The sequence below is a fragment of the Nothobranchius furzeri genome, chromosome 1 (genome assembly GCF_043380555.1).
Source record: "Nothobranchius furzeri strain GRZ-AD chromosome 1, NfurGRZ-RIMD1, whole genome shotgun sequence".
Taxonomy (NCBI): domain Eukaryota; kingdom Metazoa; phylum Chordata; class Actinopteri; order Cyprinodontiformes; family Nothobranchiidae; genus Nothobranchius; species Nothobranchius furzeri.
Window position 1 is genome coordinate 95,645,210 of NC_091741.1, and position 18,378 is coordinate 95,663,587.

General features: G+C 41.8%; 1 protein-coding gene and 1 long non-coding RNA gene across 2 annotated transcripts; both read right to left on the reverse strand.

The window, feature by feature from the left end:
• Positions 1-8,253: 8,253 nt before the first annotated feature.
• On the reverse strand, positions 8,254-9,895 carry LOC139071224 (uncharacterized). Its single transcript, XR_011521290.1, has 3 exons — positions 9,758-9,895; positions 9,520-9,687; positions 8,254-8,873 (listed from the first exon to the last, which is right to left on the reverse strand). It is a non-coding gene; the product is annotated as an uncharacterized lncRNA (long non-coding RNA).
• A 2,807-nt stretch (positions 9,896-12,702) lies between these two features.
• On the reverse strand, positions 12,703-15,728 carry LOC129162834 (uncharacterized). The gene is made up of 3 exons (XM_070555416.1): positions 14,767-15,728; positions 14,513-14,628; positions 12,703-14,161 (listed from the first exon to the last, which is right to left on the reverse strand). Exons 1-3 carry the CDS (start codon positions 14,921-14,923, stop codon positions 13,577-13,579), a joined length of 858 nt encoding a protein of 285 aa, XP_070411517.1. The 5' UTR covers positions 14,924-15,728; the 3' UTR covers positions 12,703-13,576.
• Positions 15,729-18,378: the final 2,650 nt, after the last annotated feature.

Consider the following 18,378-nt stretch of genomic DNA (forward strand, 5'->3'; position numbering starts at 1 on the left):
AGGATGCCTCCTGGACGCCTCCCCGGGGAGGTGTTTCGGGCATGTCCTGCCGGCAGAAGGCCCCCGGGTCGACCCAGGACACGTTGGAGAGGTTACATCTCCAATCTGGTCCGGGAACGCCTTGGGGTCCTGCCGGAGGAGCTGGTGGACAAGGCCGGGGAGAGGACGGCCTGGAGCTCCCTAGTTGGGATGCTGCCCCCGCGACCCGGACCCGGATAAGCGGAGGAAGACGAGACGAGACGAGAAAGCCAGGGCAGTAATGAGACCAATGGTTTTGGTGTTTTGGGCTAAGACCAGCTGTAGCATAGCTACAGTGGCTGTCCTGCACTTGAATGTTTCCATATTAAAGACAACCTGAGAAGTCAAATATTTAACAAAGCATGCAAAAAAAATGTATACAAGAACATAAATTATACAATTAACCATAAAATAACACATTTCGAATAAAAGCTATGATTAAATACATATATATCGAAGAATATTACACACACACTTTTATATTTCGTATGCAAATATGTCATTTCTATATTGTCAGAGCAGCTGCTGAGTCATTCCTTCTTTTTTCACCAGTTTCTAATTTGGCCTCTGAAAAAAGTCTAATTATTTGTTGCAGCCTTGCAGCTTTGAAAAACAATGAAATTGAAATGTTTGTGATCCTATCTTCCATCAGAGCTGTGAAACAGCATCCTCATTTGTAATAATTATTACAGCATGTAATATCAAGTCTTCCTCTAGGACATTAAGCCATATTAAAAAACAAAGTTCTGCTGATAATGACGTGTTAGAGTACACTGGATTCCAGAGGCAGTGTTTATTTGTGCTTTTCACAACTGTGCCGGGGTGAGTACTCCTCTCATTTTCCCATCTTTGAGTTGTGTGTTTCAGGAGAGGGAGGCTCCAGCTGCAGCTGATTTGCAATCAGCGAGTCTGGCTACAAAAGGAGGATGGAGAACACTCCTCGATGCCGGATGATCACTATAACTTGGTTTTGGAACATTTTTGGACTTCTACGACTCCTCAGGATTACTCACCTGTGCCCCATAGGATTTCCGGACGCAGCTCTCACCGTTCTCCATTCCTCCCGGCCGGCCCGCTCTCCTGCTCTCCTCTCGCTCCCTCTCCTGGACACCCCACTTGGATTCACCCCGGTATCCAACCTACCCTCCCTCATTTCTACGCTCCCCTCCTCCCAGTAAGTCTATTTTCTGCACCCACCAAGCTTAGACTTACCTTCCTGGACTCACCTATATCTGCTCTCCCCTCCTAACGCTGCACTCCCGTTCTCGATCTCCACTGGGCTTTTCCAGTGCACCTTCAGTTCCCGTTTTAAATAAAGATTCTTTTTTTACCATAAGATCTGTGAGTGTGTGATTCTGTATGTCTTGGGTTAAACACATTTACCAAACCATGTCAACAACAGGTAAATCCTCAAAGGGATATCTGCACACCTCTGATGTGCAGTCACACAAACCCCGTGAATGACCTTTACATGTTTTATGCTTTTTCTTGTTTGGTTTGTAGAAATGAGGAGAAATCCTCAACAAAACGTCTGAATCCTCCTCCACCTCCTGTGCCAAATTCATCTCCACTTGTGTTTCATCTCTCTGCAGCCAGATTTCTTCTCAAGCCTCCACACAACTCCCTCTCAGGGGTGAACACAAACACACACAGATATCTGCAGCAAATGCTGGCACTGCTGCAGCTTCAGAAAGGCTTACACTCCAAGTCCAACAGACTTCCAGCAGATGCTGGTCATTTTAAATATATTTATGTTGAATGTAATCCAAAATTAGCGATGCATAACAGTCAGGCAGGGTTTACTCAGCCTTTACATGTCAATCTCTTGCCTGACTGTGACATCTGATGAGCGGGATGAGTGTGCAGCTCTTTGTGCCATGGGCATTTTGCAGCTAGGTATATATTACCATGCAGAGCGCCAGGCTGCCTGACACATCTTTACATCATATATAACTGAAACTCGAGAGAAAACAGATGTGTACGCTTCTCCTGCAACAGGTATACCCTCACCATCACAGTGGCAGCATAAAACAATCCCAGATTAATGTGCATGAATAATGCAAGAAGGAGTGTGCTCAGAGACGACCATGACAAATGCTTTCTGAAAAAATTTTGGGGAAAAAAACTTGAAGTGCAGATCAGTCAGTTCCTGAACTGAAGCAGTTTTTTCTGTCTCTTATGATTTGAAGTCCTGCAGGGATGAAAAAGTTTAGAAAAACCTTCACATCCATCAGTGTCTCTCAGTGAACACCACACCATAAACCACTGTCAGAAATACAGTTAGGAATGAACAAACAAATAAAACCCCAGAGGTGCAAATGAACACAACTAATACTTTTTATGCATGAACAACATGTTTTACCTAACCCACAAGCTCACAATTTCATTAACAGTTTATATAATTTAAATGGATACTTTGGCCATAACTTCCTGAACAGCCTCTGTTCAGGGAAACGGCGTTTACACTTTTGGGGACTGACAAGCTAATGGCTACTACAAATGCAAAATATGTTGCTGCCATCTTAGAACATTCTCATTCTCATTTTGGAAAACAGTTTCTGCCGAAATAACCGCACTGAAGAGGTTTGCCAAGTTTACAACTAAAATATCCCTTTGTACCTAATCTTATATGAAATGGACTTTAAAGACCAAGTTCACAGATAAACCATATTTTTTTTTGTTTTTGAAAAATTATCACTCACTCTTATTTTAATATCCAGGCTAAATGTGAAAACAGTATTCTGCTTCTATTTCCTGCATTAGCCGCTCATGGAAAATAGACCAGGAATCTCTTGGATTTAAAAAGCCAATCAACTGCACATAATGTCAAATTAGCATTCATGGACTCACCCATCTTGGCTCGCCACGAGTAAGGGTGTTGTTGATTTAGCGTCCAGGAGAGACCAGAAAACGCTCTGCTAGTAGAAGCTAACTGTTAGCATTAGCAACTCCACAACACAGCAGAAATTAAGAAGGCAATACAGTTAAATGTAGGCAGGGATTGCGTTAATCGGATAATTTCTGTATTTAACTGTTTATTTTGACCAAAAAATCTCAGGGCTGTTGGTCATTCTGACAAACTGGAATTATCCGACGCATGCAGATGTGCAGACATTTTAAACCAGGGGTGGGGAACCCTGGCCCATCGAGGACCACTATCTAGCATATTTTTGTTTCAACCCTGCTTCAACACACCTGATTTCAATCAGCAGGTGATTAACAGGCTTTTGCAGAGCCTGATGAGCTGCTCAACAGGTGAATCAACCACTGAATCAGAAGTGTTGAAGAAAAATAGAGGATACCAGCCCTCGAGAACCAAGGTTTCTCATGCCTGTGTTAAACTTTTATGCACAGAGAACATCGAGGCGGTAACAAAATCAATCAAGAAAAGATTCCAATCAGCACATTTCAGCATTATCTCAGATTTGGACACCATGATCTGTGGAAAGCAGAGAGTCTGTGGGTAACAAGCTAGCAGCAGAACACAGCAGGAAAATGTTCCTTTAAGTTCAATCATTTAATTACAACATTAATATGTTACTAGACATGCTGGTCGGCTTGTTTAGACTAAACATGAATGAAAATTTTATTGTGAATTTTTATTTATTATTATTTGAAAAATAAAACAATGAGAGGAAACAATCATGACCAGTTTTTTACTCTGTCGGTCAAAATGAAAAGAATGTCTAGCATGACCTCTGATGTAGATATTGTTTCTGTACCTGCTTGTAACTCACATTGATAACTTGTTTAACTGAGGCCCATTCAAAAATAACCTGGCACAGCTGCCGCTTTAGCAGAGTAATGTTTCTGGATGGCTACTTTTATGATGATATATATATATATATATATATATATATATATATATATATATATATATATACATATACTTATACATATAGAGAGAGAGTGTGTGTGGTCCTGCTCATTATAGGAGCAGCTTCAGATAAAAAATAAGTTAATATAATAATAATATACCGAAAATGTTACAGTATATCTATCTATCTATCTATCTATCTATCTATCTATCTATATATATATATATATATATATATAAAGAGAGAGAGAGAGAGAGAGAGAGAGAGAGAGAGAGAGAGAGAGAGAGAGAGAGAGCGGACGGTGTATTGAGTGATGCATGATGGCTGCACGCGTCCGATCTCAGTTTAAAAAATGTGATCTGCAAATTCCCTCCCTCTCTTCTCTCGTACTGTGCAGCCACAAATCTGTAAATGAAAATACGTCTGCTGAACTTTTGCCCTGGTACAATTGATTGAAGTTTTCATCCTACAACGAAGAATACAGCGCGGAGGAAGCTCGTTATTTAATACGAGTTTTAAAGAAGAAACTCAGGGCAGTGTGAGGTGAGTTTTTAAGGCCAGCTGCAGAAATAAAAACATGGAGCATCAACAGTGAAACCAACACATTCTCACACCCAAAGTGGCTAAAACTGATGATAGGTGACCAAGCGTTTGTTTCCGACAAGTGGAGGCGGCACGCTGTGCCCGAGCGTTGTTTTCCTACGCCCGCGGTAAAACGGGGATTTGACAGAATTGTTGGGGCTCCCAATGCGTCTGAAACAAATGCTTGGTCATCCATCGTCGGTTTTAGCCGCTTTGGGTGTGAGAATGTGTTGGTCAAACACAACACTTGTCTGTATGAGCGTGAAACTCATAGTTGCACAAATAACCTGTGAAGTAATTAAAGACATCATGCTAGATCAGCAGCCTGTGATGACACCTGGTCCTGCTCACTATAGGAGCAGCTTAAGATAAAAAATAAGTTAATATAATAATAATATTACGAAAATTAATTAAACTGAGCCCTTCAAAACTCTGAACCAATCCAAATACGATTTTAGCATACTGTTACACCCCTGATATATTGTCTGCTCCGATGTTATGTTTTACTGTAAACATGAGCTTTTATTTAGATATAATAGATTTTGTGTCAACTGGAAGTGATGTCATTGTGGTGACCACATAGACAATCAGTGATCTGTATGGTGAACTTTAACCTCTGTTTATGACCAATCAAAACGGAGCATTGGTGACAGACTGTGGTAGAGAAAGATGGCGTGCCTAACAAACAGGAGTTGAGAGTCTAACCAAGGTCCAGTGAAACTTATTTATGTGTGATTGTGTCTATCTGCAAATTCACCTCAACGATTGGAAACCTCTGCGTGACACACACCACTCTGTCAACAGGTTATGGGCCCAGAGTGAGTGAAACGAGTGTTGAGTGTGAGTAAAGCCAACCAACAGCTAATCCGGTGAGTCCTGACAAGTGACGACATGTGATGAATAACATGAGTCGGAGAACTGCAGAAACCAGTACCAGTTGGTCCCGCCGCGTATTCAACAGAGACAAAGATAAATATAATCTGTGGGAGATGAAGTTTCTCAGTCACCTTCCACTGCAAGGCCTGAAGGATGTCATTTTTAAGTTCATGGATGACAGTTAAGACACAGATCACAACGATGCATTTAAAATCGCAGAAGCATATACTGAACTGGTCCAGTTCCTAGGTGATAAAAGTTTATCGCTTGTAATGTGAGAAGGCTGCAGATGACGGGAGAAAAGCCCTTGAGATTTTGAGGGAATATTATGCCAAAAAAGATAAACCCCGCATCATCAGTCTCTACACAGAAGTGACTTCACTACAACAGACAAGTAGTGAAAGTGTGACAGACTATGTACCAGGAGCAGAGGTTATCATTACGACACTAAGGAACGCAGGTGAAACCATGAGTGATGGATTGCTAATAGCCATGGTTCTTAAAGGTCTTCCTGAATCATTTAACCCTCCCACTGTCTTTATGGGTGACCCCGCGAGGAAAGTTGACCATTGAGCAGGATTGATGGTTTATCCCTTGAGGTCCATGTGGCAGGAGTGAGGTGGTGCTCACTCCTCACCCTTGCCACATGGACCCATGGGATAAACCATCAGTCCTGCTCAATTGTTAACTTTCCTCGCGGGGTCACACCCATTATTAGGAAAATGCAGTGGTGGGCAGTCAGGGCCAGCAAAGCCTTCTCTGCTGGCCTAAACGTACTCAAAAGCATAAAAGTATTTTTTTTCCTTTGGTAATTATTTTTAAATAAAAAAAATGTTTACTGGTCTATTTTCTTTATATCCTATTATAACCACTTGGCTGCGCTGCTTCCAGTGTTAAAATACCAAGGTTGGGTGTTATCCAATCAGATTTAAGCTAGCTTGTGTTTTCAGGCAGATTAAGTCTGCCCTAGGCCTTCAGAATCAATCGAGAAGCCCACTGTCCGCTGTAAGTGAACAGAGACGATCTAGTTGCGATAGCCAATCAGCTCACGAGTCAGCTTGGCCCAGGCCAGCTAGCTGGCCTCACGCAAAAGTTGACATGAACGCATCCTGTGATTGGATAAGCAGTAGTTAGAACTTTTCTAGCAGCATGAAGCAAAATATCAAAACTAAACACAGAGATTTGTATCTATAGGCAGCTATCGGTGTATTTTTGAACACATGGTGGCTGAAAGAGGAGAAGAGACAGACTTGGTTGCAGATTTACTTGCCACACCATTTTCAAGACGGACCTTTCAAGAAAAAATGGATCTTGTGAGAACAGGTCGTCTGACTCCAACGCTAGCTGGCTTGTCCCAGCAGGGGAAAGGATTTGTTCGTCATTTTCAGGCAAGCAACTATGAACGGTACCCATGGCTAACAGCTTCAGAGAACCGCTGCAGGTTATTCTGCTGGGAATGCCCGTTGCTCGCATCAGATGGATTTGGTAGCATTAAAGCGCGTTAAAACGTACGCCAGAAACACGACCGGACAGACACGTCTTTCAGCCTCCATGTCCGTAGAAAAGGATCCACTCATGGACCTGAAGCGCACAGATAAACTGTACAGAGCCATTGAGGTTTTCCTCAGGAAAGAAAGAAGGATGGATTTTATTTTCTAACGAGCAGGAGAGGAGGAGATCCATGCTGGACATTTATGTTGGTGAGTAGAAACATTTTATTAGTATTTTTTTAATGTTTTGTCATTTTATTTTGTTAATAATCAGTAAATGGTAACGAAATAAAATGGCAAAATGAAATTATTCTGTGTTCTGTTTCTATGCAATTTATATTGTGTATAACGTGGTGTGTGCAGCTGCGCCAACATGTTCAGTTGTTTCGCGGTACAATTTTCTCCAAAACAAATGCAAATAATGTGTTTGCTTTACTTATTTATTTTATTGTCTCATCTCTTAAACCCGTTTTTCATTTCTGAGATTTGACGGTATCCGTGGTCAGCTTCCTACTCTCAACTGGGAATGCGAGTTTGATTTTAAAGAATCTGGAAATTATGTGTCTTGACCAGCCACTGGTGTGTGTGTGTGTGTGTGTGTGTGTGTGTGAGGTTTCTCCAGCTGTGATGTCCTATTGATGGTATTTTAAGGTGTATTAAATTAGATTGGACTGAATAGGAAATCATTGAAGGCCCAGGGGTGGAACACACCGCCCGCCACTGGGAAAATGGGAGGGTTAAACCTTTCATCAATAATATCACACAAAATGATGAGTCCATGAATTTTTCAGTATTCAAAGGAAAACTAAGGAGTTATGAAGAAACTGGGAAGTTACGTACAATGTCAATTACCAGTGATAATGTCATTCGAGAATGCAGCCAAAAGCCGAAAATGTGCAGGTTGATGAGAGAAGGTGGAACTCAGATGACAGAGACCTGACATGTTTCAGATGTGGCCAACAAGGTCACATATCCAAGACTTGCCATCAAAAGAAATGGCGTACATTATGCAAAAACTGCACACACCAAACTGAAGCCAGCAGACGGAGACGTCAACAAGATGGAGTCTAGAAAATCACTGACGACGGAGAAGAATTTGCCTTCAAGTTAAACGAAGCAGATGAGGGTTTCATGCATGGTGGACAGCATCGAAGATCAAGGGTTGTTGGTGAACACCAGTGCAACATCTCATTTGATCACAATCACAAAAAGTTCAGGAGATTCGATGGAGACTTCGAGCTGAAGACACACTGCATCGAGTTAGCAGACAGAACCAGGTGCAACGGAGTGGCAGAGAAAAGAGGAGAGGCAGTAGTGACACTGAGAGACAGCAGGGGGAGACATTGTACAATGGTGCTAAAAAGAGCCTTCTACATCCACACCTATCCACAGAACATCTTCTCAGTTAGAGAAGCCACCTCCAATGGAGCCACATTGATCTTCAGGAGAAACAGAAATGTGCTACAGCATCCTGATGGAACGAGGTTCCCCATCAATGAGCACAAGAGGCTCTATTACCTCCAAACTGAGTAGAGGATGTTATGTACAGTGTAAAGCTTCTTATAACCTACAAGAATGGCATGAGATAATGGGACATTGTAATTTTAATGATGTGGAAAAAGTTACAGGGAGTTGCAGAAGGAATGTATATAAAGGATGAAAAGGAAGAAGAAAAGAATGTGAAGTCTGCACAAAAGGTAAATTTGTTCAGACTAGAAACCGTAAACCAGATGAAACAGCTAAAGCTATTTTTGATCTAGTCCATACTGATTTGACAGGCCCCATAAACCCAGCATCAAAAGAGAGATACAAATATGCTTGATCTTTTACAGAGGATTACTCCAGCATTATTTTTGTGTATTTCCTGAAGCAATAGAGTGATACTGTTCAGGCAACAGAAAGGTTCATGGCTGATACTGTCATGTTGTGGGCAAGACATTTCACCCAGGACATGAAGAATCACAGGAGAGGAATCGGTGAGTAAAAATGTAAAGTGATTTATTTACAGTGGAATAAAAAAAAATAAAAAAGACAAAAACTAGAACTAAAGGTGCTGCTTCAATGATCAGGAACAGGAGGGTACCGGAATCTACGGAGATATAAACAGAAGGTGAGCGAGACCAGAACCAGAGAAGCAGGATATGAGAGTCTGTCACTAAGGCCCTGTCCACACGTAGCCGGGGATCTGCCAAAACGTAGATATTTTTCTACGTTTTGGCCTGTCATCCACACGAAAACGGAGTTTTTTCACACGAAAACGGATCTTTTTAAAAACTCCGGCCAAAGTGAAGATCTGCGTTTTCTCCGTTTTGGGTGTCTGCGTGTGGACAGACAAAACCGGAGTTTTAAGGTCCGCAACGTCACTTTCCGCGACAAAAAAATGCTGACATCAGGTGTGCGACCTGTGTTTACACTAGCCGGCATCATGGATGCCCTCAGAGCTGCGCTCTGTCACTACCCGATCCATCAATTGTCCAAGCGCTTTCTGCTTGTTTGTTTTTGCAAGCAGAATTACTGCTCCTTGCGGAAGACCACAGACGAAGGACAAGGTTAAGAACGGGGAAAGTACTGCCGCCTACAGGTCGGGCATGCCCTTAACAACGTATTTATCCGGGTACGTGTGGACAGAGTTTGTTTTTAAAACGCGGTGGTGTGGATGCAAGTTTTTGGAGGGGCGGATATTCGTTTTAAAAAAAACCCTGCTACGTGTGGACTAGGCCTATGAGAGTTCTTACGGTCAGGAGCCAGGACAAGAGCGGAGGCGAACTGGGAGAAGTTGGACCGGGTGAGAGGTTCTGAGCGTGAGGCAGGCGGGCAGACGTGGAGAGAGGAGTCCAGAGGATCTTTGAGCGGCGAGACGTGGAAACAACTCCAGGCAAGGTAGGTAGTGCAGGAACAGGATACTAGAACGGAATACAAAGTCATTAATTCAGGGTCACAAGAGAACAGGCAGATTCAGAGGCTAGATGCTACCCAAGTGAGAGTATCAACCGGCGCTGGAGTTGAGTCACACCACTCCTTAAATCCTCTGCACCTCAATTAGCGAAACTCCAGACAGCTGTGCAGTCTGCCGCACCCACCTGCAACACAAAAGCTGACACAATCCATCAGTAGGTGGAGGCAAACCGTGACAGATACAGCATTATTTGAGAAAATAAAATGCATACGTACTGATAATAGTACAGAGTTTATTGGTAGAGTATTCAAATATGTTGAGTAGAAAAAGCATTAGACATTGAATTCAATTCAACTCAACTCAATTCAATTCAATTCAATTCAATTCAAGTTTATTTACATAGTGCCAAATCACGACAAGAGTAGTCTCAAGGTAGACCCTACTTCACATAATAAACATTCCAATACAGGTAAATTCAATCAGAAACATTTTCCTATATAAGGAATCCAGCAAATTGCATCGGCACACACCATACTCACCACATCAGAATGGTACTGCAGAACGAAGCTGGAGAACACTGTTTGATATGGCAAGATGCATGATAATAGAAAGTAATCTACAAAAAATGTGGGTCTACGCTGTTCAAGCAGCAACAGTTGTCAGAAACAGGTGTTACAATAAGCGATTAGGAATGATGGTGAGAGGCAAAAAGCCAAACTTGTCAAAAATGCAGAAATTTGGGACAAAATGTTATTGCTTACAAACCAGAAAAAGGGAAGCTAGATTCTAGATGTGAGGAAGGTATGTTTGTAGGACGTATGACAAGAACAGCCCAGCCTATCTAGTTTATTTTCCAAACAGTGGGAAAGTACTAAAGCACAGGCTAGTGAAGTTTGTGAAAGGGGAAACAGAGAGACAGAAAAAAACACAAAAAGTGTCTGATGAAGAATATCAATACCTAAGCAAAAGAGAGAAAACCAAGGAAAGTCATTTGAGCCAAAACACGAAGAGGACCCCAAAGAGAAAACTAGCCAAGTAGATCCAGCATGTGCAGGAGAAGTAGAGTCCACACACTACCCTTCTAGAATGCAGAAAAAGTCAGATTTTCTTAAAGATTATGTAATTGAGGTAGACGATGACCAAGCATCTAGTAACATTGATGTTGCTATAAACTTTTTAATACAATTTCTTTAACTTTTGAAGAAGCTGTTAAGTCACAGAACTCCAAAGGGTGGAGAAAGGCAATGGACGAAGAAATAGAGCCATTAAAAGACTCACCTTGACAACCCCACCAGAAGGTAAAAACAACAGTGGGGGGGGGGGGGGGGTGTGTAGATGGGTGTAGATGGGTGTACACACTGAAGAAGGATTCAAATGAATCAGATGAATGCAAGGCCAGATAAGTGGCAAAAGGGTATAACCAGAAGAAGGGCCTAGATTATGAGGAGACCTTCTCACCCACAGCACACTTAACAAGGGTGAGAATTCTAATGAAGAAAGCAGCACAAGAGAAGTGAGGGATATGTTAAAATGTCACAATCCAAATATGTGGATAAAATACTAGAGAGGTTCAAACCTAGAGCCACACCATGTGGGCAGAAAGCAGAAAATGACGACTACTCAGACAAGATGACTGATGTTATAAAATATAGAGAAGTTGTTGAGAACTGAACAAATGGTAGCAGACGTGATGACAAAGCCCGCTACAATAATTACGTTAGGTTTGACCATTTCATGTTTGGCATGACATGTTAATTAAGTGTTGACAAGGATTTACCTCGGAGAAAGTGGGGGTGTTAGGATTTGCATATGTTGTATGCTCTGATATTATGTTTTACTGTAAACATGTGCTTTTATTTTGATATAATGGATTTAGTGTCAACTGGAAGTGATGTCATTGTGGTGATCATATAACCAATCAGTGATCTGTGTGGTGAACTTTATCCTTTGTTTATGACCAATCAAAACGGAGCATTGGTGACAGACTGTGGTAGAGAAAGAGACCGCGTGGCTAACAAACAGGAGTTGAGAGTCTAACCAAGGTCCAGTGTAACTTAGTGTGTGATTGCGTCTTAATCTGCAAATTCAACTTAACGAATGGAATCCTCTGTCATACACCACTCTGTCAACTAGGGATGTGTATCAGTGAAATTTTCTTTTCTTTTCTGCACATGTACACAAGAAGCTGCAACTCCAAGGTCTAATGCAGAAGACAAGACTTTTACACTTTTTAATAAAAATGATTCAGTTTGGTCTCACAAAAAGATTTCTTTCAATCTACAGGTGTACAATCATATTCTGTGTTGTCCACAATGACTGTTCTATATAAAGATAACACAATAGGGGCTCGTCCGGGATATCAACCATCCCATGAAGGACTTTTAATGGCATGTGTTTTTTGCAAACATTTTTTTCTTTCACCTTTGTCCTCCATGGCTTTTATCAAACACTCCCAGGTCTTTTGTCTAACAAGAATTCCCTCTAGCTAAATCGGAGGAGTCCTAGCTGATCTCCACCCTAGTCTTCATGGGGCATAGAGGTGGGCTGATTAAGCACAAATGGACCAGCGGACAGGAGAGCCCATCTCTCCAAATCCCTGGGGTGCTTCTGAGATGGTAGAATTTCCATCAACGCTAACCTCTATAACCCCAACTCTAGAAAAACAAAAACCAGAATTCATCTTAAGCCGGGCGTACACTGTGCGACTTTTTCACTTTTTTGAGCCGATTTTCCAGTCGTGCGAGAAGCCACGACATCGGGGCGAGTTTTGCGCCGAGCGGTCGTGTAGTGTACAGGGGGTTACGAGAGGCGATTAACACCACGTGACCAGCTGCCGATCAGCAGTCGTGAGGTCGCACGGACTTCTGGTGTGTTTGAAATTTCGCTCGTCCCTCATGAGGGTATCACACTGTTGAAGCGGCACTGCGAGCAGCTACGATCCAAAAAGTATCAGAACCGCTCACGGCGCATGCGCAAACACGAAAGCAGGGGCGGAATTTAGGAAGCGGAAACAACAAACAAAGAAACAAATGCGGAATGTCAAGGACAAACATTCACAGCTGAGGCTCAGGAGAAGCATCATGAACTTAATTTATGATGCACAAGAAGCAGAACAGGCTGGACAATGTCCTGTTCCACATGTCAGTCCTGCACCTTCCTTCCACATGCAACAGTTCCAGCCACCACGGAATGACAACTTTTTGCGATCACCATCGCCAATGTCATACAGACACCTGCTCAACTCAGACTAGTAAATTACTTTTATCAATAGTATCTTTGTTTTAGTATTTTTTTAATCATTCTGTCTTAAAAAGGGAAAGTTTGCCCTTTTTTCTCCCACACAGGTTGTTTGGTGAATATGTAAATTACTGTTTTTTTTATCTGCCATTGTTTAGTTTTCATAAATAAAAACTCTTTTGAAAAATTCTTTAATGTACTGCTCACAAATGTTACAAACATAAGAAAATGCATCACTCCACTCCCACGCATTATGAATTTTCAAAAGAATCCACCCTAAGAGTTGAAATCATCCTTTAAATGCAGTTCCGTACATGTAATCAATGTCTTGTTCTTGTTCAGAGAAAGTTAACAGCCAGACAGGAACACCATCTGAGCTAATGACTGAGTGGAACCAATGCTCTCGCTTTATTTACAGAAGTTTAACGCATATGAAGCTATACCATGTTTTCCTGCCAGGAAATTCTTCCTGCAGGTGAGAGAAAGTACTGGGCTAACACATCACGTTGTTTCTTAGCATCCACTGAGGGGTTCCTAGCTCTGCTTGCCGAAACTGACTGAAGGGCTCCCTCACTTCGCCATGTGCCACTGACCAGCTGATGGTTTGCATCTTCAGAATCCACATAGCCAGGTGGTGTGTAGGCATCTGATCTCTGTTGTCAGAGGAAGTTGTGGAGACAAAGTGTTGCAAAAACAATTGCAACAACTTTGTCTGGATGCAGGCAAATTGTGGTTCTGAAAACGCGAAAGCGATTGGCCAGAATTCCAAATGCGTTCTCAACAACATGGCGTGCTCTGGAAAGCCTGTAGTTGAAAATCCTTTGATCATGGTTGAGGTTTCGTGATGGATATGGTTTCATCAGATCTGGCCTAAGGGGATATGCTTCGTCACCAATGAGCACATATGGCATCGTGGAGTCAGTGCCTAGCAGGGTTGCATCAGGAGGGACATTCAGAGTGCCTGTGTCCATAGCCTCTCTGAGATTAGAATGGGCAAACACTCCAGCATCAGATGCCCTTCCTTGTGTCCCTGCACTTGCATATACAAATCTATAATTTGCGTCAACTACAGCCATAAGTATGATGGAAAACCTTGACTTGTAATTATAAAACGTGCTTCCACTGTTGGCAGGGGGTTGAATGAAGATGTGTTTCCCATCTATGGCCCCTATGCAATGTGGAAAATGCCACTTGTCTTCAAAGTCTTTAGCGATGACCTTCCACTCAGTCTCAGATGATGGTGTCTGTGGAAGAAGTACATGGTGATACATTATATTAGTCTCAGGTTTAATCAGGACTGCACTTGCAAATTAGCTTCTAGCTAAATCTGGTGCAATGCATCACATTTCACTATCACTCAACAGGTTCATAATCCTCAGAATGTAAACACACTTCAATAACAATTTTTACGTTCCAACTGTATGTGCATGAATCTGTGATGTGCCACATGGCACTCTGTTACTTGAGGGTCCTTATCAAGCATGTTTTACAGTTTTTACTGATCAAACACACTAGATTTACATCAGCAGGTGAATAAATTGCTTCTGCACAGCGTGATGGGTAGATGCGCTGTTTTAGGGCAGGGAAAAAATTACCTTTAGGTAATCGTCACGTAATACTAGAGTTATGGCTGCACAGGTTTCCATCACAATGCGGCTCAGTGTGGTGCTCCCAATCCTGAACTGGAAAGACAAGGAATTGAAGGTCTCACCTGTAAAGATTAAGAAAGTGTTTCATAATGTGTAAACTTGATTTGGATGTGTGTGTGAGAGAGAGACAGAGTGTGTGTGTGTGTGTGTGTGTGTGTGTGTGTGTGTGTGTGTGTGTGTGTGTGTGTGTGTATTCTTGCCTGTTGCAAGGAATCTCAGTGTCACAGAGAGCCTCTCCCTAGGACTGATCGCCTTCCTCAGGTGTGTGTCTCTCTTGATGATTTGAGGGGTCACTCTCTCCAGAAGGTCGTTGAATTCTTCCACAGACATGCGGAGAAGGTCCCGAAACCCCTTCATATCATCGATCTATTTCACACACCAATGCAACAGCATTATAAATGGCGGTTGTCACTCCACCCACCACCCCAAAGTCCATCAGCTGGTCAAAATGTAATTTAAGTCAATAGATACAATAGTAGTTACATAAGGAAAAGACAATTTCAAACATCTTACCTCCAATTCCCGCTGTAGATTTGACAAACCATACTGGCAATGTCTGCCCAGCCATTTCTTTGTCCACATTCGTCTTCTCTTTTTCTTTTCATCGACACACATGATGGCAAGAAGAGCCAAAGACAAACGTCTTGTTTTCACGGGCATTATTGCGGTTAACAGCGAGCATGCAAGCGCTTTTCTGCTCGGAACCGAACGCGTTGTTTTCGTTTTCCCTCGTGTTTACTTCCGGGGTTTTCTTCTTCGTGTTTGTAATTCCAACGTGTTGCGTCATCTACTGGCTAATTTTTAGCTGCAGTAGTTCATGCCACTCGTACAGTGTGAGCATTCAGGTCGCATGCGAGAACTGGGTCGTACAGTGTGAGCACACGACTCGTGAGATCTGCCCTGCGAGGAAGTCGTACAGTTTGAGCTGAAGCTGAACGCTGCAAGTGAAAAAGTCGCACAGTGTACGCCCGGCTTTAAAGAGGGTGCACTCCCACAGCCTATAGGGAATTCACTCTGTTCACTTTAAAATTTAACAAGCACAACAGAATAAAACAAAAAGGACATACTCACAATACCCGAGAGGACACAGCTGACCACACATCTTCAAATCCTATGAATAAAACCTGACGAAGATCACACAAAAACCAGCTTGAACAGGTGAGTCTTCAGCTGCTTTTTAAAGGAGACCACTGAGTCCACTGATCTCAGACTCAGGGGGAGAGAGTTCCAGAGTCTGGGGGCCACAGCAGCAAATGATCTGTCACCTTTGGTCTTTAGCCTGGTGTGCTGCACAACCAGTAGGCTTTGATCACTGGACCTCAGGGACCTGCTGGGGGTGTAGGGACTGAGAAGATCACCAATGTATGATGGTGCTTGTCCATGTAAGGTCTTGATCAGAACCAGGATCTTTAAATGAAACCTGAGCCAGTGAAACTGGAGGAGAAGCGGGATGATGTTAGTGTATTTTCACGATTTCGTCAGAAGCCTAGCACAGGCATTCTGAACCACCTGTAGATGGTTTAAAGAGATAATATGCATTTTGAAATAATCTTCTTGAGCCGATATGTGCTAAAATGACCCTTTACAGGGTTAATGAAAAGTCACTCAGACCCCACCGCCCTCTGTAGCCAGAATATCACACTTGAAACTTCAGTGTGGTGGGCCACTGTTTAGCTGACATACCTGCTACTGCAGTCTGCTTCCAGCATGTTTCCTGCATGTTTTAGATCATGAACACAGCTGACCTAGTCTCCCTTTGAATAATGTAAATTAAATGTAATGTTAGTTTGTAGATCAAACTGTAGGTCAGTAATTTCATACGCATTTCACATAATTTCTGGTGATATTTACAAAACAAAAAATGTGAGAAGTCATTTAGGAGCTGTTTCATTTTAGTGAGCGGAACCGTAAGAACCGATTTTCTGAAAAGAGCCGGAGTTCCCATCACTAATGTCTATGAATTCATAAGGCTTTGTTGAAAAAGCATAACTGTGCCTTTAGTGTGAACCACCACTTTATTGTGAACAGCGGTCCCATTCCATCAACCAACCTTCTCACTTATGGTGCCACCATGACAACTAATAACTGCACCTTTGCAACGCTGAACAAAGCAATAACTAAGAACAACACAACCCTCACAATGAACATGCATAAACAAAACAAAACAGAACAAACAAACTAAAAAGATGACTACCCACAATGCACCTTGCCCAATGCAGCTTTCACAGTGGGCTGAGTTATTTTTAAATCTATAAATTGCAGTTTTAAGTTGACTAAACTCTGGTAATTCACCTAAAGCTTCAAACAGGGCTGAGAAACGTGCTTGTTAGAACTTCAGTGCAGCTGAGTTCTTCCTCTTTGTAACTCTTTTGTACGTTCATTCTGTGGGTATCTTCGTTATCCATTTTATGTTCTTTTCTTACACAGATTTAGTAAAAATGTTTTTTTTTTACCCTTCATGTTTCAGCTATCTCTAGCCGCCATCAGAGGTTGCCAATGTTGGAGGGATATGACTTTTCTTCTTCTCTGTTCTGTCGCTCCAGTAGCACCCGGTCAAAACTGGTATGAACCAGGTTTTTGGTGGGCGCAACCACGCAAACGTGGTGACAGTTTGAGCTCAAACATAGGTACAATAAGACAGGCCATTGAAAGGTACAGTTTACTTGAATTTATAAGTGTTATTAAAAAATAATGTGTTTAGGTAATCTGAACTCATTTTGTTTAATTAGAGTACTGACTGGACCTAATAACACAATTACAATAATAAAAGACACAAAACAGCTCATCTAACTCAGGATTAACAAGTAATGTTAACAATTTAGAAACTTTTAAGTAATGTGAACAAAATAATTTGATCTTAATCAAAATCTGGGTCCACAGTGTGTAAATAATGTTATTATAGATATCTGGAATACATATCCAGTCTGCTTAATACATTAAAACGGCTCCCCAGGACTCATTTTAATATGATTGTGGTGGATAGGAGTCGTCTCGGGTCACGTGGTGTCTATCAATTGTTATTTACCTGTTGCGCACCTGCGTGGGAAGGCTGTTATGATGAGCAGGTGATAGGGGAAGTCAAACTTTGCTGACCGCTCAAATGACTTTTGCATGAATTATTAGCTCTATTGTGGATCTGTTCATTTTTCTGGTTGCGTGATGCTTGTGAACGCTGATTGAAGGAAATATTTTTGAACAACCAATAAAGTCGCTTTAATCACTTTAATAACTGGAATTCTCTGTGAGCGCGTCAACACGTTAGCTGCTCGGCAACCCAATGGTTACACTCGTCAACAATGATATTTGACTAATAGTACTGTTTAAGGCTGTGAAATCCTTGCATTTTTTGCTGTGATATTACAGATCGTGTTGTGATATAACTGCTGGGTTTGGATTGCAGGATTTCACTGTGAAATAAAAGTTACACGCTGTGAAATCAAAGGATACTGTAGTTCTCACAGGTTCATTGGTCTATTGAAGGGAAAGTTGATTACAACAAGTTACTGTAAAATAATACTGTTACTTATTGTGGAATGCTGGTAATTTTAACAGTGTTGTTTTAGAGGTATGGTGTGAATTACGTTTTAGTTAGGGTTAAGAATAGACTGTTTAGGGTTAGAGTTCAGGGTTAGGCACAATCCAGTCACTAAAATGGATGAAAGTCAATGACGGTCCTCAAAACGGATGCTAGACGAGAATGTGTGTGTGTGTATTTATATAAGATCACAAAATATCAGACCCCAGATACAAATTCAAAAGTACTTGCTACAATAATTTACTTTTCAATTACTATGCTAACCTTATACACACTG